Genomic DNA, 20380 nt, shown 5'->3' on the forward strand with positions numbered 1-20380 from the left:
GTTTCTCGCCTTCAGTAGTTCCCAGGAACCATCTCGACTATAATACATACTTATATGCCTTACCTGCTCTCCTCTGTAGTGTTCGCTTTACAGTTCAGTCTTTAGCATGTTTTGCCATTCCTCTAACTTCAAAGTTCAAAGCTCGCTTAGGTTGTTCTGCAGTCCTCTTTGCAAATGTGTTCCTGGTACCATGTGATGATGCTGCATGCCTGCCGTATGTGACAATGGCCACAGGTGTCTGGGCTGTTCAGGGTGTGAAAGTGTTTTTCTCTTTTCGTATCTCTCCCTACTTTCATTCACACTTTTGGTATTTTATTCATTCCTGCTCCTCTACAGGATGTGAAACTTAAAGCTGTTTTTGTTAGAAGGTCTAGTAGAAGACTCACTGAGGACAGCGATGAAAATTTGCTTTTCACTCCAGTTTATTGCTTATCTGTGACAGTGGTTCTCCACCTTGAAAGGATGGAGCATGGGAGCCAGGATGTGTAATCACAAATCCATGTGCCCCAACCCCTTCCCAACCGTTTACCCAGTGGCAGAGTCAGGGTAGGCTGTTTTTAAGAAACCTTTTTAAGATATTTTATAGCCTCCTACCTGGTATCTTTCACCTTTTCGGTTAAAAAAAAAAAACTCGGAGGCGCCTGGGTGGCTCAGTGGTTAAGCATCTGCCTTCGGCTCAGGTCGGGATCCCAGGGTCCTGGGATCGAGCCCTGCATCGGGCTCCCTGCTCGGCGGGAAGCCTGCTTCTCCCTCTCCCACTCCCCCTGCTTGTGTTCCCTCTCTCGCTGTGTCTCTCTGTCAAATAAATAAAATCTTTAAAAAAAAAAAAAAAAACCACTTATCCGTAGATTTGTTAGTTAAAATAATCTGGCCTGCCAGTGTCATGCTTATTTGAGAGTTGGGTATTTGTTTCATTTCAAAAAAATGAAATTGGCAAATACAGTTCATTTTGTTTGAAGTGAAAACTGAAACTAATGTAAGGATTTATTTACCTGGCTAAGGGCATTTTTAAATCAAAAGGCAAGAAAGTGCAGTTTTAATGAATCATAAATTTGTCTGTTTGACACATGCACTTTTCCTGCTCTGTAAATATTCAGTTAAATGCCATTTAGTTAAAATTTAATTACTTACAAACATGTTGCCATGGATTGAATGAACTTCAGGATGGTGGAAACAATATTCAGAGTTAATATAGAACAGTTACAATGATTTATTATTTTGTAGGAAATATTTTGGGACTAGAGCAGGTTGGACAGAGGGTGAAACTCCGAATCGGAAGGACTGGGTTTGAATTCATGCTCTGGCATCTACTAGCTCTCTTGGGCCACGTAGTTAGTTCCTGGGGGCCTCAATTTTGTCCTCTGTGGAATGGTAATGGCCTCTAGCTCATAAAGTTGTTGTGAGGATCAAATAAAGTCATGAATATGCAGTTTTATAGATAAGGAAACTGAGGCTCAGAAGGATAACTATATTCCCCAAGGTCAGAAAACTACTAAGAAAGAGACCCAGAAAGCAGGCTCAAATGGGTCTGACCCAGGCTTGGTACAAGGCTGCTGCCCAGTCATAGGATAAATCAAGAGTGTGCTTTAAGATGCAGAAGAAGCTGGAAATATAGTGAGGACGTTTTTGGCCTTGGAGGGGGCAGAATCCTGCAGGACAGTCAGACAAGGTATCTGTTCTCAGCAGGCTGTGAAAGGCAGTGTCACTCATCCAAGGCCCCAGAAGCCTCTGGCTTTCTCCTTTTCCTGGAACCCATTTTTCTATTGTCCTGTGATTTCTCCAGGTATTTCTCCAGGCATTATTGCTCATCGCTTAGAACTGTGCACTTAATTCCTCTCCCCGCCCCAGCTCCACTGCCCCCCACTGCTCACCCCTACAAAAACAGATGACAGGATTGTTGTGAGGATTGTGTGATAAGTGAGTTGATAGGTGTAAAAGGTTTATTAGTGCAGCATCTGGTACGTAGTAGTTACTCAATAAATGTTGGCTACCATTATTTTTATCGGTAGTGTTAACAGTATCCATGGTTGGTGGTGGTAAATGATTCCAGGTTTTTATGACACCTTCCTCAAGGCCCTGTGTGTGCCCTGCCCTGGGGCTGGCTTTGTGCCGGTCCTTGCACAGAGCCCCAAGCATGGCATGCTCACTCCCATACAAGGACAGATAGAGGGAGCGTCAGCAAGGGGGCACTTGTTTCTACACAAAGGTGGTTGGAGAGTTTTCTCCGGGTGCTCGTTTCTGGCCATCAGGCACAGGAGCCGTCGGAATTCCACTTCCAAATACCATCTTTCTGCTTGGCATCTTTTCTTCCCTTTATCTATGTAGAACATGAATGGTATTGGAGTCACTAACACAGTTATAAAATACTCTTTTTTTTTTTTTAGTTTGGTGGTTGGTAGCTCATCCCCAACCTCCGTTCTGGGTTCCTGGTCCCCAGCTCCTCTGCAGTGTGCAATATTACTCCACCTGCAAAGGCCTCTCAGGTCCCCCTCCCCTTGATATTCACACTTTGTTTTTTCTATTGAATTTTTTTTCCAGTATCCTTTTATATCGTCCATCCCAGCATATGCTTTGACTTGATATTTTTTCTTTTCTTTTTTTTTTTTTTAAGATTTTATTTATTTATGTGAGAGAGCAAGGGGGAAGGGGCAGAGGGAGAGGGAGAAGCAGGCTCTCTGCTGAGCAGGGAGCCAGATGATGCAGGGCTCGATCCCAGGACCCTGGGATCATGACCTGAGTTGAAGGCAGACGCTTAACCTACTGAGCCACCCTACTTTTTAACAATAAAAAAAAAAAAGTCTGTTGCAGTGTAATTTCTGATTAATCTTTCCTTTTCTAAAATATAAATGTATATAGAATACAAAAGGGATAATTTAAGATTTGGGCATTACTTTGTTGATATGTAATGGACCTTTTAATAAACAATATTTACTGTAGTTATCTCAACTCAAAAGTCATTTACATTTCTAGAAAATGAGAATTCTGAAAAGTGAAAGAAAGAGATTAAAATCACTTTATTCTAATATCCAGAGATGACTGTAGTTAAAATGTTGGTGTATTTCCCTCTAGTCTCCATTCAGCTTTATATGTTCAATTTTATACAATTTTACAATTCATTTTTATAATTATATGTTCCTTAGCAAAAGTTGCAAAAGTTTATATATTCGTTTTTATAATTTTATATTTTGTATATAATTATATTTTTATTACTAAAGTTTATATATAAACTACAATTCATGTTATATAGCAGCCTTGGGATATTCTAGTAATTTTTAGGGCACAGGTTTGGCAAAAAATAAAACAAATTAATTATTTAAAAAACTAAAGTAATTTCTAATTATAAAGTATACGTTACAAAAATTTAAATATTGGAAAAATACATCATGACAAATGTGAGTCCTCTAGTTCCTCTAGTCACCACTGTTCACGGTATATTTACAAGCAATTAATTAAAAAGAAAATCTGTGATTAGATTTGTGAAATATCTGTTCATCTTTGATAAAATTTGTGAAGTATAGAATAGAATAGATGTTCTTTGCTTTTAGGCTTAGTCAAATTAGGCCGTGAACCAGAGTGTTCTTGTGAAATAACATCTCAATATTTTTCTCCATGCTTTAGGTATGTGTTCTTTTTGGATCCATGCAATCTGGACTTGATAAACCGGAAGATCAAGTCTGTAGCACTGTGTGTAACAGCATGTCCAAGACAAGAACTGAAAACCCTAAGTGAGGTTCAGAAGTTTGCAGAGATGAATGGTGAGACATGAGGCCATCCGAGTCCTCACCCCTGTCACTTACTCTCACTGTTAAATATTGTGTGTTTGCTTTCCAATATAACTAGTGTTAAAGAAATCATCAAAGAACCTTAAAAAGAGAAAGAGAATTGCAAGTGCTTTTGGACTTCCTTGATGGAAAAGATGATAGTCACCTGGGGAGCTTGTTAAAACTCCAGATGCCTAGGTTCTACCCAGGGAAATTCTGACTGAGTAGGCCTTTGGGTTCTGGAAATTTTTTTTTTTTTTTAACAATGTCTCAGGTGATTTTGATGTAGCCTCTTTGTGCATTTGGGAATTACTAGACTACTCTTTGTGAAATTGGGTTTTTTCTTTTTCTCTTCCTAAGTATTGATTAAAAGTATCTCAATTAGCATATTTTATTTTTATCCCTAGATAACAATGTAATATATGTTCTTATAGTAGAAATTTGAAAAATTCAGGAAAAGGAACATGAAGTAAAAACCAAAATTCTACCATCTTTCAATTGTGTTGGTTTGTTTTGCTTTTTTAAATTTAATACTGTCTCATAAGAACTTTTCTAAGGGAAAAGTTTTGAGAAACTCTGAGGTTAAACATATGGGAATTAGCTGAGAAAACAAACATAGTCAATTTCCTGACCTCTGACTCTATTCCCTTGGGTTTCTCATTTCCAGGTGCTATCCTCAGTTCTCTTCAGAGAATTTTATTTTTAACCTCTCTTCGTGTAGGGCCACAAACTGCTTGCCTGTGTTTTTGAACTTCCATGAGGTTTCATGTTTGCATTTTGTGTGTTGGACTCCCCAGAGCTGCCTTAGCCCTGCCTGAGTTTACAGGCTAGTTCTGGTTCCTTGGAACAAGGACTGACTCATGCATCCACTCAGGATAACTTCTAGCTGGGTAAAGAGACAGCTTGGGAACATACCTGCACACACACCTCTACATGACTCCAGAGTCTTCCCGATTGGTTGCTGGCCTTTTGAGGGCAGAAGGACCGCATCCTTCAAGACTGGCCATATTCCTGTCCTCTCACTTCATGCCTTCAGCGTGAGATAGTGGGAAGAGCATGAAATTAATGTGACCCTGGATTCTAAATCTGCTGTCACCCCACTAACTGGCTCTGTAATGAGGGACAGAAGGTGTAGCCTCTCTGAACTAGATTTCCTCATCTGAAAAAAAAAGTGAATTAAAATAATGCCTCCTTCATAGGTGGTTGGGAGGATTAAATGAGATGATGCATGAATCCTTGGTACTTTGTGGGCACTGAATAAAGAGGTACCAGCTACCCTTTAAGATCTCATTTTCGGGGTGCCTGGGTGGCTCAGTTGGTTAAGCGACTGCCTTCGGCTCAGGTCATGATCCTGGAGTCCCGGGATCGAGTCCCACATCCGGCTCCCTGCTCGGCAGGGAGTCTGCTTCTCCCTCTGACCCTCTCATGCTCTGTCTCATTCTCTCTCTCAAATAAATAAATAAAATCTTTAAAAAAAAAAAATCTCATTTTCTATTCCCACATGATATCCTTACCTGTATTGATTTGGTGAGTCTAATACTAGAACTGTTGTCCCTGTCTTTACCAGGTTTCTTAGGGAGAAATGAATTATCCCTTATGGGTTTTCCTAAAATCTTAGACAATGTGAGCATGCACACCGGGAGGTGGTAGTGTTGAGTCATTAAGAGTATAGGGCTCTGGAACCAGATTATCTTGGTTCAAATGCTGGTCCTACCACTTATTAGCCGTGAGACCCTGAGGAAGTTACTTGATCGCTAGATGCCTCAGCTTCCCCATTTATAAAGGAGATAATATTTGTACGAAAACTATTTCATAGGTTGTTACAAGGACCTCATACATGAAAAATGCTTAGAAGAGAGTCTAGCAAATAGTAAATTACTAAAAAAATAAAGTATTGGTTACTGCTGTTACATTACTACTATTAATGTTATTATTCCCCCAATGGAATGTAATAGTCTTCCTGCCTACAGTCTCTCTCTACTTCTAGCCCCTTACATACTGCTGCCGTATTAATTTTGCTAGAGCTTCAATCATATTAATCCCTTGCTCAGAAGTCATCAGGGGTAAAAAATAAAATAAAATAAAACAAAATAAATAAATAAAAAATAAAATAAAACCTGTATGTCTTACTTTGGCATTCAAAGCTAGGATCTAGTGTCAAACTATCTTCTGACACGTTTTCTTGAACCCACTGGGTGTGAGTCTTGGTCCCTTGAACCTGACATGTCATCTGGAGGGCCAGAAGAGAGTTAGTTCCTTGTCGGCTGTATTGCCTGCTGTGATGATCCGCTGGGGAGAAATGCCCCATGCTGCCCTGCTGGTATGTTTATTTCCAGGCCATTATCCTTCTAAGTGATTATGATACTGAGTATGGCCTATTAAGGCCAGTTTATAAGACCTTTCTGGTGAGTTTTGCAGCTTTGTTTTTTTCATAGTGTCTTACACAAAGCAGGTGTTCAAGAATATTAACGAATGAATATTATTCCAGAAAACAGACTTCTTAAATTGGTGCCTAACTACACAGGCACCCTTAGGCTTTTGAGGCAGCTGCTTGCAAAATAGGTCAATGTGTTAAGCATAAAAAAAAGTATTAATAATGGCAGCATCAAGAAGCACAGCAGTTGGGGCGCCTGGGTGGCTCAGTCGTTAAGCGTCTGCCTTCAGCTCGGGTCATGGTCCCAGGGTCCTGGGATCGAGCCCCGCGTCAGGCTCCCTGCTCTGCGGGAAGCCTGCTTCTCCCTCTCCCACTCCCCTCGCTTGTGTTCCCTCTCTCTCGCTGTCTCTCTCTCTGTCAAATAAATAAATAAAATCTTAAAAAAAAAAAGAAGCACAGCAGTGGAGGATAGAGAGGATAAATATTTTTAAAAGCAATAGAAAAACTATGAAATTATAATAGAGAAGGGAGCCTTTGGTGGGAGGACACAAATACCTTTATTTTAATAGCAACCCTAAGTTGAAAATTCTGAATTTCTCAAAAAAACAAAAAAATCTATATTGTTCTTTGGATTGGTGACTTAATACTGGACCTGGTAAAATTTAATTCCAACATTGTTCTTGTCACTGAGAGAATTCTTTGTTTTTTGCATTCTTCCTCTTTTGTCTTTCCATCATTTGAGGTACATAATGATTTGGAAGGAGCAGATGATTTTAAGTTTAAGTGGGAAATTTCCAAACCTCTAAGAGAGAGTTGTTCAAAATCCATGACTGAGTCAGAATGTAAGAGCAAACTATAAAGCTCTTAGAAGAAAACATAGGGGAAAACTTCATGACATTATATTGGCAATAATTTCTTGGATATGAACCAAAAGCACAGTCAACAAAAGAAAAAGAATAGATAAATTGGACTACATCAAAATTTAAAACTAGTGTGCATCCAAGGACACAGTCAGCAGAGTGAAAAGGTAACCCATGGAATAGGAGAAAAAAGATTTGCAAATCATATATCTGATAAAGGGTTAATACCCAGAATATATATAGAATCCCTACAACTCAAGAAAAAAAAAAAAAAACAGCAACCCAATTAAAAATGGCTAAAGGACTTGAATAGACATTTCTTCAAAGAAGATACATGATAGGCCAATAATGACATGAAAAGATGTTCAATCTACTAATCATACGGGAAATGCAAATATAAACCACAGTGTATACCCATTAGGACAACTTCTACAGAGAAAAACCCAAATATCACAAAACAGAAAATAACAAATGTTGGTGAAGTTATGCATAAATGGGAATCTTTGAGCATCATTGGCAGGAATATAGAATTGTATGTCCGCTGTGGAAAAGAGATTGGAGTTTCCTTAAAAAATCAAAAATAGAATTACCACAGAGGATTTTTAGGGCAGTGAAAATACTTTGTATGATACTATAATGATGGATTCTTGTCATTATACATTTGTCCATGCCCATAGGGCTAGGGACTTTGGGTGATTATGATGTGTCAATGTAGGCTCATCAGTGGTATCAAATGTACCACTCTGATGGGGAGGTTTTAATGGAGGAGGCTATGCATGTGTGGGGGCAGGAGGTATGTGGGAAACCTTTGTACCTGCCTCTCAATTTTGTTGTGAACCTTAAAACTCTTTTAGAAAGTCTTATAGAAAGTAGATTACCATATGAGCCAACAATCCCACTTTTTTTTTTTTTAAGATTTTATTTATTTATTTGACAGAGAGAGAGACAGTGAGAGAGGGAACATAATCAGAGGGAGTGGGAGAGGGAGAAGCAGGCTTCCTGCCGAGCAGGGAGCCCGATGCAGGGCTCGATCCTGGGACCCTGGGATCATGACCTGAGCCGAAGGCAGACACTTAACGACTGAGCCACCCAGGCGCCTCCAACAATCCCACTTTTAAGTATATATCCAAAAGAATTGGTTATAGGATTTCAGGGAGATATTTGCAAACTCATGTTCATTGTAGCATTATTCATAATAACCAAGAGATGAGAGCAACCTAAATGTCTAATGATGGATGAATGGATAAAGAAAACATGGTATATACCCACAATGGAATATTAGCCTTGAAAAACAAGGAAATCGTGTCATATGCTACAACATAGATGAAACTTGAAGTCGTTATCCTAGGTGAAATAGGCCAGTAATAGAAAGATAGGGCGATGGTTTCTACCAGCTATAAAATCTCAGTTTTGCAAGATGAAAACATGCCTGGGTGGCTTAGTCAGTTAAGGGTCTGCTTTCGGCTCAGGTCATGATCCCAGGGTCCTGGTATCGAGCCCCACGTCGGGCTCCCTGTTCAGCGGGGAGTCAGCTTCTCCCTCTCTGCTGCTCCCCCTGCTTGTGCTATCTCACTTTCTCTGTCAAATAAATAAATAAAATCTTTTAAAAAAATGTAAGGTAAAATAACAGTTTACTTACCAGACTAAAAAGATAATATAAATCGTTTTCAAAGAGTTCTAAGTTTCCATGACAACATCTCAAAGTGCTTTTAGCACTTACAACTATCCACTTGTGTGAACTTTTATTACCTTCACAAATTATTTAAAATCTTTATAAGGGAAAGCTTTTAGGTTCCTATAATAATGTTTGTAAGAAATGCATTTATTAAGCAAAAAGTATTTCCTCAACTCTTTCTTTTAGACAAGAAAGAGGAGTGTTTTCTTGGACACTGAAGTTTGTAGAACACCACTGTCCAATGTGTCTGACTAGAATAGAAAATTTAGAAGTAACAGCTGGACATGAGATGGTTAGGAAGAGATGCTGCCATATTATAAAGAGGCAAGCAGAAGAATTTAGACGAATGTAAAAGTCTAAGTTCTGGTACATGAGTTGGGTGGGAGGTGGACCAAGCATACACTTTATTATTATTATGGTTCGTCGTTTTTATATGATACAAATATAAATATGATGCTAGAGAATAAATTAAAAATTGCCTTTTAAAAATTAAAATTGCCAAGTACCATAAGGACTCAATACCAAACTTTTTTGGTTCTTTGTTTATCATTTACCTGAGTAGTGCATGAATTTCCTGTGGGGTGGGATCATGCTATTCAATTCTGAATATCCAAGCCCTAGTACAGGACGCCACATAGTAGCTATTCATGTGTTTTGAAAGAACAATGCATTGGACTTCTCTTTCTCTCTCTTTTTTTTTTAATATTTTATTTATTTATTTGAGAGAGAGAGAGCATGGGTGGGGCAGAGGCAGAGGGAGAAGCAGACTCCCCGCTGAGCAGGGATTCCCGAGGTGGGGCTCCATCCCAGGACCACCTGAGCCACCCAGGTGCCCCTGGACTTTCCTCTTCATCTCTCTCAGCACTTAGTAATTTCTCATTCCCTCAGCACACTTTATCCTTTGCTCAATTCTGAATCTGTGTCAGTTGCCACCAGCTGGTAAAATGTTTAGCTTCATTCTAACCAGAATTGATGTGAATCTTTGGTCGCCATCTTTCTCATCTCTCAATAATTCATTTTAGTTCATTCATTTATCTCTCCTGTCCATCCTATCCACGTGATTATTCATAACCTTTTTTTTTCCCTAAGCCCTCTTGTTTTTCCTCTTTCTTCACCTTGTGCCCTACAGAGAAAACTGAAATCATCGGGTGGGAGCCCTCCCCTGAGTTATTTTCAGCAGAGCATGAATTCCATCTTACTCTAATTTTGCTTCCCTCCAGTTTCTGGTAAACAGGTTTCCTTCTTACTTTATTATCATTATTTTTGAAAACTCAAATAACGTATCCATTGTATGGGGGAAGAGAACGTCCCTACCTTGGAACCTAACTTCAGCTTTATATGAGATTTTCATCTCAACCCAGCCTGGCCACATCAGGTCGTAATGCCTGCTGGGACAGTCCTTTCCCTTCCTCTCTCCCAGATCCAAGTTTGGCCCATAGTTCATCCTTCACCTTACTCCGCTCTCCCCATTGGTCAGCATGGACTCCTGCGTCTACTGAAGAGATAAATCAGACTTGAGCCTTGCCTTGTTTCACCATGAAGAGATTGGAGTTTCCTTGGTACCTACTTTGAAACTTCCTTGAAGTTTATTGGTACCTACTTTGTGCCATGCACAGTGCCAGATGCTTTGTGTGTCATTTTATTCTTTCCACATGCAAATCTAAATTCTAAACAGCAGTTTAGAAATAAGAATGACCTGAAAATTGGGGGCCCACTGCATAGTCTCAGTCATTGCTAATATTTTACATGGAATACCTTATTATCTTTTGCATTACTCTTACCAAATTTTTATAATATCTAATTTGTTTTTCTAACACAGAAGTAAAATGACAGAAATCTTATTTTTCTTGTTTGTGTCCCATTGATAGCATGGAAGAAATCAATCCCATTTGGGAGTGCTTCTTCAGTGCACTGTATTTTGTGAAAAGTAAGAGCTTTATGAACTACCATGTAGACCATGTTCATACTTTGAGTAGGGCCATGGAGCTGGGTGCTTTCTCGGTGATCATTGTTCTGTCTTTGAAAACCTCGAAAGATGATGTGATATATCAGATAAAATTTATGAATAGAAATAAGCCTTTGATTATCATTACCTAGGTGTTACGTTTAAAGTTAGTATCAACAGATGATCAGCATTACCCTCTTTCTTACCAGCCAGTAACAATATAACTTAAACCACACAGTTAGTATGGATTCTTTTTGGCACAGTGAATCAAAAGATTGAACTTGATATCATTTACAAATGAATGAAATGATCAACCCTTAATTGCCTCCAAGTCAGAAACCAGCAACGGAAGTTTGGTTGTGAAGGGAGAAAAAAATCCTTACGTTTGATAATGCAATTTTAAATAATTCCTTCATTCGACAGTTAATTAGCACCCAAGAGATACATGCCAGAGAAACAAAGAAAAGGTACAGTTCCCTTTAGGGAGCTTGCATGATAGAAGACAAACTTTTCATTGTCCTCCACAATACCTAGAAGTGTTGCGCATAGGTGTCCAAAATTAATTCACTCTGCAAATATTTATTATGTGCGTAGTATGTGCTGGCAGTGGTTGACAGATAATGTCATACCACCAGCTAGTTAATGGGTGCTTCTTGGGAACTACAAATATGTCCATACTTTTTGTTCCTGGAAATTGAAATTGGGAATTGTATTCTTCCAGCATATGAATATATGTGCTTTCCTAATTGGAGAGAAAGGGGTTAAATTCATTGGACCTCACACAGGAGTGTAATTTGTTTTTTGTAATGAACACTGTTCTGCATTGGGAGATTTTCTTTTTTATTAACTACAATTTTCTAAATTATGTTTTTTAAGGAATCTTTTCTGTTAATTCAGTATATCCTACAAGTATCATTGTGATAGGAGACATTTTTGGTTGTCAAAACTGGGTGAAGGGTCGGGGGAGGGTACTGGAATCTAGTGGCTAGAAACCAAGGATACTGCTAAATATCCTGCAATGCACAGGACAGCTCCTTACAACCAAGAATTGCCCAGCTCAAAATGTCATAATACCAAGGTCGAGAAATCCTATTTTACATAGTGTAATTTGTAGTGAGGGGTGAAAAGCATATAAACATTATGTATAACATGTAACACCAAAGTAAGAGATTCAAAATAGGTTATTTTATTTTATTTTTTTTCCAGTCAGGGTGTCTGTTGTATTCAACAGATGACTTTTGAGTAGTATCTATGTGCCAGGAGAGAGGGGTCCCATATATTTTGAAGGCATAAGGTCCCAGTTCTCAAAGAGCTCACTTTCTAAAAATAGAGATGATATGTAAGCTAAAAAAAATTACAAAATGGTATGCTAAGTTTTATAATAGACAAAGCAGTAAATAGCTTTGGGTGCATCAGAGAAAGCTTAATGAAGGAGGTGAGGCTTGAGTAGTTTGTAGAAATTCTGTTCAAACTTGAACATTTACTCAGATGGTCGTTAGGAATGGACAGTCCAAGCAGAGGCAACAGTGTGTGAAAAAGCCTGGTAGCTTGTATACAGCAAAATTGTAAGTGGTTTATTATGTTAAGATAAGGCTGGAGTTTAGGTAGAGGCCTGCCTTACGAGAGCTTTGAAGCCAAGGACTTTGGAAATTATCTTGAGGGCGGGAGGGTATTACAAGTAAGGACCATTTTACAAAGACCATTCTCAAGGTTGTGTTCAGCATATAGAGAAGAGACCCTTTGGGAGAGTAGTTTGAAGCAATAAGAGATCTTGAAGCTCTGAGCTAACATAGAAGGGTCTGATGGTCAGGACTTGGTAACTTGAATGTCTTGAATGGTATCCAAAGATGATGGATAAAGAAGAAGATACAGGATGACTTCCCATTTCATCCTGGGGATTTCGTGGATGGTGGAGCCATTAACAAGGATAGGAGATATATGGGAGGAGGCAGAGCAGATTTGGAGAGTCGGTGATAGAAACATCTTTTTCTTCAAACACGTTTTTGAGATATCTGTGGGATGTATGTTTTTTGCCCAGGAGCTTATTGAATATTTGTCTGATTATGTTGATTAGGAATGGCACAGAAGAAGCATTGTGGCCTAGGAGTGAAGAATTTTATTTCTAAATTTGTCAGCGACTGCTTAGAAAGGCCTTGGAAGTATTACTTTTTTCCTCTGTAATCTTTGGAGCATGGTGATGGAAACATACCTCTTAGGGGAGTTCTTATAAGTGATATTGAGCTAAAGAATAAATAATTGAATATTATAAGGCATTTGAAAAATTATGGTAGTTAAACATTCTGGGGACTATAGCAACTGTTTACCAAGATAAATGTTTATATACCAAAGTTGGCTTCCTAAGATCACTCATTTTGAATACCATTGGCTGAGTTGCATGGATTGCCTCTGGTGTGGTTTAGATAAGCTTTTGTTTTTGGTTTTAGACTTCATTACTCAAGTATGGTTTTCCCTGCCTTTTGCGTTAGAAGAAAAACTTTGTCTTACTCTTTATGACCAAACCTCTTGCGCTAAGTATTGTTTATACTCTCACTATAAAAAAAAAAGAAAAAATAAGATGGATACCACCTTAAAAAGTGTTCGCTGAAAATGCATTAGCTAATAAACGTGAAAAGAGAAACAATTGTAAAATGTTTGCCATTACTGGGTTGTCTTAATGTTCTGCATTGAGGCTTCTCTGTCCATCAGCCTTTTGAGTAGGAAGCATTAGAAGGTTTCTTCTGATTGTTACTACTAACATTGTAAAGATCTTTTTCCTTTAATCTATTTAGTACAGGATCTATTTAGTACTGGCCTATGTCCCAGAATACCATCAGAGATAAGGCTATTATCCTTTCATTGAGCATTATCCTGGGAAAGTATTTATAAAATTGAACTCTGTTGCACCTGCTGACCTCCTTTTTTAAATGAAGAAAGGGTGGGGACGGAGATTATGTTCGCTGAATTCAGATGGAGCAGTGTGCTTGCAGACGCAGTGCTTTAGTTAGGCCCTTTTCATATTGTGCAAATTGATTCCATCTTGCACTCTGAAAGAAAGAAGTTGACAATTCAGATCAGGAAGTTGATGATCACGTTGGGTGCTCTGCAGTTATTGACACGGTTGCTGTGTTTTTCATGAGCAATTCTATAGTAAGACTCCCAGATATTTCAGGATTAATCTAAAATGTTTGCTTGCTACTGCTGTCATGTTTTCTCTGAAAACTGCTGTAAATAGAATCTAGTGGCATTATCTTCAAAGACGAAAGACTAATTTTAGAAGAGGTGGATATTTAATATTCATGCTTACCTTAAAAAAATAAGTCATTAACATGGAAAAGAATGTTCGAAAACAATTTCAGAAACTTAGTTTCCTACTGAATCTATCTTAAGAAGTGGAAGAAACTTGAAGAGTGCTATGTAACTTTCAAGTATCTCTTTTAAAATATCTTACCTTGTCAAGGGGCGCCTGGGCCTGGGTAGCTCAGCTGGTTAAGCATCCAACTCTTGATTTCGGCTCAGATCTTAATCTCAAGGTCCGGGATCATACCCTAAGTTGGGCTCCCTGCTCAGAGGAGAATCTGCTTCTCCCTCTCCCTCTGCCCCTCCCCTTGCGCACTCTCTCTGTCTCTGTCTCTCTCTCTCAGATAAGTAAATAAATCCTTTTTAAAAAGTACTTTACAGGGGCGCCTGGGTGGCTCAGTCGGTTAAGCGGCTGCCTTCGGCTCAGGTCATGATCCTGGGGTCCTGGGATCGAGCCCCACGTCCGGCTCCCTGCTCAGTGGGGAGCCTGCTTCTCCCTCTCCCTCTGCCTGCCGCTCTGCCTACTTGTGCTCTCTATCTCTCTGTCAAATAAATAAATAAAAATCTTTAAAAAAAATAAAAAAAAATAAAAAAAAGTACTTTACATTGTCAAATTACTTGAATTATCTTTATATAAAATAGATGCTACATGTATTTTTGTAAGTATGATATTTACAGCCCATATATTTAAATACCTAGCAAGTTGGTTGCTGATTTGGGGGCAGCATTACTGAATTAAATGCAGGTTTGTGGCTTTTTAAAAATTCTTTTGGCTGATAGGACAAGATATAAATGAAATAAAACCATTCTCAAGGTTGTCCTAGCAAATCTTTTTTTCTGTATTCCCTTGAAGTTCTTTCACACATCATCATGTGACATTTCTATAATTAGTTCAATGTTAAAACCTACCGTTTTCACTTCACATTTTATTTTAAACTTTTTCAGTGGTCATATGGTGTGAAAGTCCATTGTTACTATAATATAAACACAAAGCTATTCTATTTCTATTTAATAATAAAGTATTTGACCAAATTAGTAATCTGGTAGGGACTGTAATTAATAAAATATAAACAGGTTACATGATAAAGTGCAGTAGGTCCTCAGCAAAATTGTAAGTAGAGCCTAGGTTTTCTCAGTTAATGATACCTATTGTATGATGAACCTGACAATATTCTAGTTGCTATGTTATAAAATTAGCAAGTCAGTAAAATAAGACTTATCAAGGATTTGGTGGACTGCATCCATCTGAATTTTATATATTATTATTATTTTTTAAGATTTTATTTATTTATTTGAGAGAGAGAGAGAGAGAGAGCGCACAAGAGGGGGGAGTGGGAGAGGGAGAAGCAGACTCCCCGCTGAGCAGGGAGCCCAGTGCGGGACTCGATCCCGGGACTCCAGGATCATGACCTGAGCCGAAGGCAGTTGCTTAACCAACTGAGCCACCCAGGCGCCCTGAATTTTATATATTATTAAGACACATATTAGCCACAGAAACTGAGAAATAGATGGCTGTTTGCATAACCAATCTATGATGGAATTTGAGCTGTTTTAAACTATCTGAAAACTGAGAATCCTTTTATCACTTTGTTCAGTTTATTTGCAATTAATATTTCTTGCCTTTTAAATAAGGAAAAAGTAATGTATTGTCTGAAAGCATATATGCTATATGCAGTCACTTAAAATATTTAGTAATGAGAAGCATAGGAAAGAGGGACAGGATGTGTAGTTGAGGGTGGGTTTGTAGTCAAAGAGATCTAGGAGTTCAATCCCAGCTCTGCTGCATAGGTACTGTGTCATCTTGGGCAAGTTATGTACCTTATCTCTTAGCCTCTATTTCGTCCTCTCTGAAGTAGGCTTAATAGAGTTATAGTAAATACATAATTAATATATGTGTGGGGTGAGAGGAGAACCTCCCCCGCCCCTGCCAGTGACTTTCTAAGAGTTCCCAGCATGATGGGAGGAGGGGGCAGGCCCTTTGTCCATCCCCAGAGAAACTTGCATGGGGAGTAGAACCAGCCTTGGGAATGGGCTGCTCTTGGCCTAACCCTCAGAAGCGCTGGGCTGGCCAAAATGCGTGGCTTCTTCAGTAGGAGAATTTTGTCATGTTTCTGTTGTTCTATTATTTGGAGACATTCCTGGACATGGTTTGGTCAGTTACAATGAAAAGTTGACCTTTTTTTTTAAGATTTTATTTATTTGACCCAGAGAGACACAGCGAGAGAGCGAACACAAGCAGGGGGAGTGGGAGAGGGAGAAACAGGCCTCCCGCTGAGCAGGGAGCCCGATGCGGGGCTCGATCCCAGGACCCGTGGGATCATGACCTGAGCCGAAGACAGACGCTTAACTGACTGAGCCACCCAGGCGCCCCTGAAAAGTTGACTCTTTAAAAAAAAAAATACATAGGGCTTGATATATGGCAGACACTCAAAGTTAATTCTAGTACTTATTGTTGTTATTACCCTTAATGTTATTAATTAAAATTTGTATATAAATTACGTGAGAGGAATCAGTTTTAAATGATTAAGGACTGATCAGATTCTTATTAATTTTATAGTGTTTTAAAGTTATATATGTTGAATTAATATTAACATATAAAATAAATACAGTGAATCAGTGAGAGAATTTATGGAGGCTCTCTTCTGCTAGCTAACGTACACCTTTTCTTTCAACAGGCTCAGCACTGTGTAGCTACAACCTAAAGCCTTCTGAATATACTACGTCTTCAAAAGCTTCTGTTCTATGCCCCAAATTACCAGTTCCAGCGAGGTAAATTTTATTGTATTTTGTTAACTTGTGACTTTTGTTTTTGTAGGTAGATTTTAAATTGTAAATATTATCCTGGGGAAAGAGTCACTTGATGATACGGGTTGCTCAGGACCAATACTTTTATAACAAAATTTAAAAAGTAGTATTAGAAATGACAACATGTATTTCATATCTTAAAACACACACACACACACACACATACACAGGCAAACAACTTTTCTCATTCTCAGATTTTAAATTTCTTTTGGGGGCTTACTTTTTTTTTTTAATGCCATAATTTTTAAGTATATATAACTGCTGAATCATTGCAAAATCTACAGCAAAATTAGAAGCCAAGTCTCACAATCTTCAAAGATTCTTTGAAGTTGACCCTAGTAATCACTTCCTGGGATTATTTTTAATTTACTTTGTAAGCTTAAAAAATATGCCAGTGATTATTCTCCACACCTTATTTCAGGCTATATCTTTTAGGTACATTCTCTATAATAATACACTGTTTGTCGTATCTTATCCAAGGTCTTATTCAACAAACACTGATTATTTCAGTACCTCCTGCATCTAATGGACACAAAGAAGAGACAGGACATATTCTTTGTTTGGAAGGATCTCACAGTAGTTACAAGTAAAGCCAACTTTAAAATTATAAATAGGTTTTTTAATGAGGAAATAAATTGGCAAGCATTGTAGAATATATCCTCAGAATTAGGTGCATAGGATTTGGAGCATGTCTAATCTTGAGAATCTTAAGTGTGCATCAGCCAGGTATGACATGAGTCAACTTCGCCAGGAATACTGAATTGAAGGCACTTTTATTATATCTTGGTATATTATAGCAAGCTACTGATTAAAATTTTGAGACTGATTTTATGTGTGCTTTCCTTTGGCTTGCTTATGGGTGTGACTCGTGCTTTATTAACTTGAATGAAATTTGAAATTTTCTGTTGAAAAATAGATAAAGGATCTATCAGTTTAATTGATGTCCAGCTCTTTTAGTCTTGTCAAGTTGCTATTGAAATGAAAATGTAAAGCCTACGGAAATGAAAATAAAGGGACTGTTTTAAAAGATATGAAGTAGGACCTATAAATTAGGGGCTTAGACCGATAGGTAGAGAGACCCCATTTGTGACCGTTGAGAATATTAGGGAGGCTGTAACAGTAAAGAAAAGGAGGTCCTTTGAATAGAGTCGTTGGAGAATATTTATCAGTGTAAAGACAAGAAAGGCTCTGTCCTCTCATCACCTCGACTGCTAACAGCCTGTTTTAAGTGCATACTGTGAGTATAGAGTCATATTTTAAGGCATAAACATATTACAAAAAGATAACCAGAGAGCCCTGATGTGAGGATGAGGTTGCTCTGTACCTGTGTTATATGGGTGGGGCAGGGGTCGGGTAAATCCTCCTTCACCTCTGACCTCTGACCCCACCGTGTCGAGGGCTGCCTCTTCCTGGTTATCTGTCTCAGGTGTTCCGTTCTTGGCTGTACAGAGCTCACACATCTCACATACAGTGCCCTGAAGAGCATTCACTAGAAGATGAAACATAGTATTAGGGGCTTGGGTTTTAGACATGGACAGACTTGGCTTCTAACAAGGTCATCCACTAATGTCTCAGTAATCTAAGATGCAGTGATGACCCTAAACCATCTGAAAACTGACTGTGTACTATGTTTATACTTTTTTAAAGATCCTCAGGTTTGGGGCACCTGGGTGGCTCAGTCCTTAAGCGTCTGCCTTCAGCTCAGGTCGTGATCCCAGGGTGCTGGGATCGAGCCCTACATCGGGCTCCCTGCTCCGCGGGAAGCCTGCTTCTCCCTCTCCCACTCCCCCTGCTTGTGTTCGTGCTCTTGCTATCTCTCACTCTGTCAAATAAATAAATAAACTCTTTAAAAAAAAAAAAGATCCTCAGGTTTTACTTAGTTTAGTACCTCACAGTCTAAGTATCTTATCACTTTTATCTGAACTCAGCCTGTTGGAAAGTAAAAAAAAGAAGTAACAGTTGATAGGAGGAAATCAAATCAGGACCTGGTAAATAACATCATTTAGCCTTTGGCAAGCGAAGTGCAAAGATCAGAAAACAATGAATTTGTTTAATAAAAAACTTGGGGGCAATAACCACATTCCACACCTCGTATTAAATACCACATCTTCAAAGATGAGTAAGATCTAGTCTCTGTCCTTAAGAAACTTTGTCCTTTAAAAAAAAAATACGGACTGGTTTTGGTGACTTTTTTGTATACACCAAAAGATAGGCACTAGGCAAAGCTATGATGCAGGCAAATGGCCTTTAGCATCGTTCACATCTCTTTGGCTTTCCTCCTAGGAGCACCCTAGTGGGACCGAAAGAGCTGCTGTACTTTGAGTCCAGATAGGTCTGGGGGTGAATTCTGTGTCACCACCTTTTCTTTGTCAGCTTGAGCAAGTCTCTTCCCCTCTCTGTGAACCAGTGTCCTCACATGTAAAATGGCAATATTAATACCTTTGTCATGGAATTGTTGTAAGAATTAAGTAAGGGCATATGTTTTAAGCATCCATTATTGTGCTTGGCATCTGGCTTAGGGAGTAGTATTTCTCTCAACCTCTAGAGCCTCCTATTTCTCCCTTAACTTTCCTGGGTACCTGGGCACCTTCTGCCATTGAAAAGCAATGCCTATTCCTTGGAGAAAAGCAATTATAAACTAATTTGCAGTAAAACACTAACACTACGTAATTGCCAAATGCTTACTATTCCTAAGAGCTTTTGAATTTTAAAAGCAAATGCCTAGAAAGGGCCATGTTTTATACAAATTTGTAACTATTGGTGACATGCTGAGCATGGTAGCCATAGGGAGACTAGCCCTTATACCTAAAATGCTTAAAGGTTTAGGTATAGCTAAAAAAACTGCAGTAGTAGAAACGGATTACATAAATTCAGTTAATTCACCAAACATTTATTTTAATATTTCTGGATGCCAGAAAGGATATTAGGTATTGGGGAATTAATAGCATGATATGGAAATGAGAAACTAACAGCCAAGAAAAAAGTGTTATCTATTCATATTTTTAAAATGAAGGATTCAGTGTAAATTAACATTTACAAATGATCTATTGTGTTCCAGCCACCATATTAAGCTTCTCATGTGTATTCTTATTTAATCTTCACAAAAGCCTATAAGGATATTGTTCCTAATTTATAGATGAGGAAATAGAAGATAAGAGAAGTTAAGTGAGTTGTGCAGAGTCATACAATTAATTGTTGGGAATCAGAATTTTAATTTAAGATCTTATAAAATCTATACCACAGTTAGTTTTATACTGATCTGAAAGCTATCTCGTTATATCCATGGGATGAGGTGAGTTTAGGGTCCTCCTACTCTGCCATCTTCCCCAAGACAAAGTCCTATACCACAGTTATTTAAAAAAAAAAAAAATAGGGCGCCTGGGTGGCTCAGTTGTTTAAGCGACTGCCTTCGGCTCAGGTCATGATCCTGGAGTCCCAGGATCGAGTCCCACATCGGGCTCCCTGCTCAGCAGGGAGTCTGCTTCTGCCTCTGACCCTCCCCCCTCTCATGTGCTCTCTCTCTCAAATAAATAAATAAAATCTTAAAGAAAGAAAGAAAGAAAAGGAAGGAAGGAAGGAAGGAAGGAAGGAAGGAAGGAAGGAAGGAAGGAAGGAAGAAGGAAGGAAGGAAGGAAGGAAGGAAGGAAGGAAGGAAGGAAGGAA

The 20380-nt window shown here is 38.6% G+C and overlaps 1 protein-coding gene across 3 annotated transcripts in view; it reads left to right on the forward strand.

Moving 5' to 3' along the window:
* The window catches only part of SLC44A1 (solute carrier family 44 member 1), a 194922-nt gene that overhangs the window by 84579 nt on the left and 89963 nt on the right, over window positions 1-20380 (forward strand). For all 3 annotated transcript variants that reach the window (XM_021691110.2, XM_021691109.2, XM_021691108.2), the window contains exons 4-5: window positions 3619-3755; window positions 16588-16681. In XM_021691110.2, the coding sequence (XP_021546785.1) occupies window positions 3619-3755; window positions 16588-16681 (231 nt within the window). The remainder of the gene's footprint in view (window positions 1-3618; window positions 3756-16587; window positions 16682-20380) is intronic.

This window comes from Neomonachus schauinslandi, chromosome 13 (assembly GCF_002201575.2).
Source record: "Neomonachus schauinslandi chromosome 13, ASM220157v2, whole genome shotgun sequence".
Taxonomy (NCBI): Eukaryota; Metazoa; Chordata; class Mammalia; order Carnivora; family Phocidae; genus Neomonachus; species Neomonachus schauinslandi.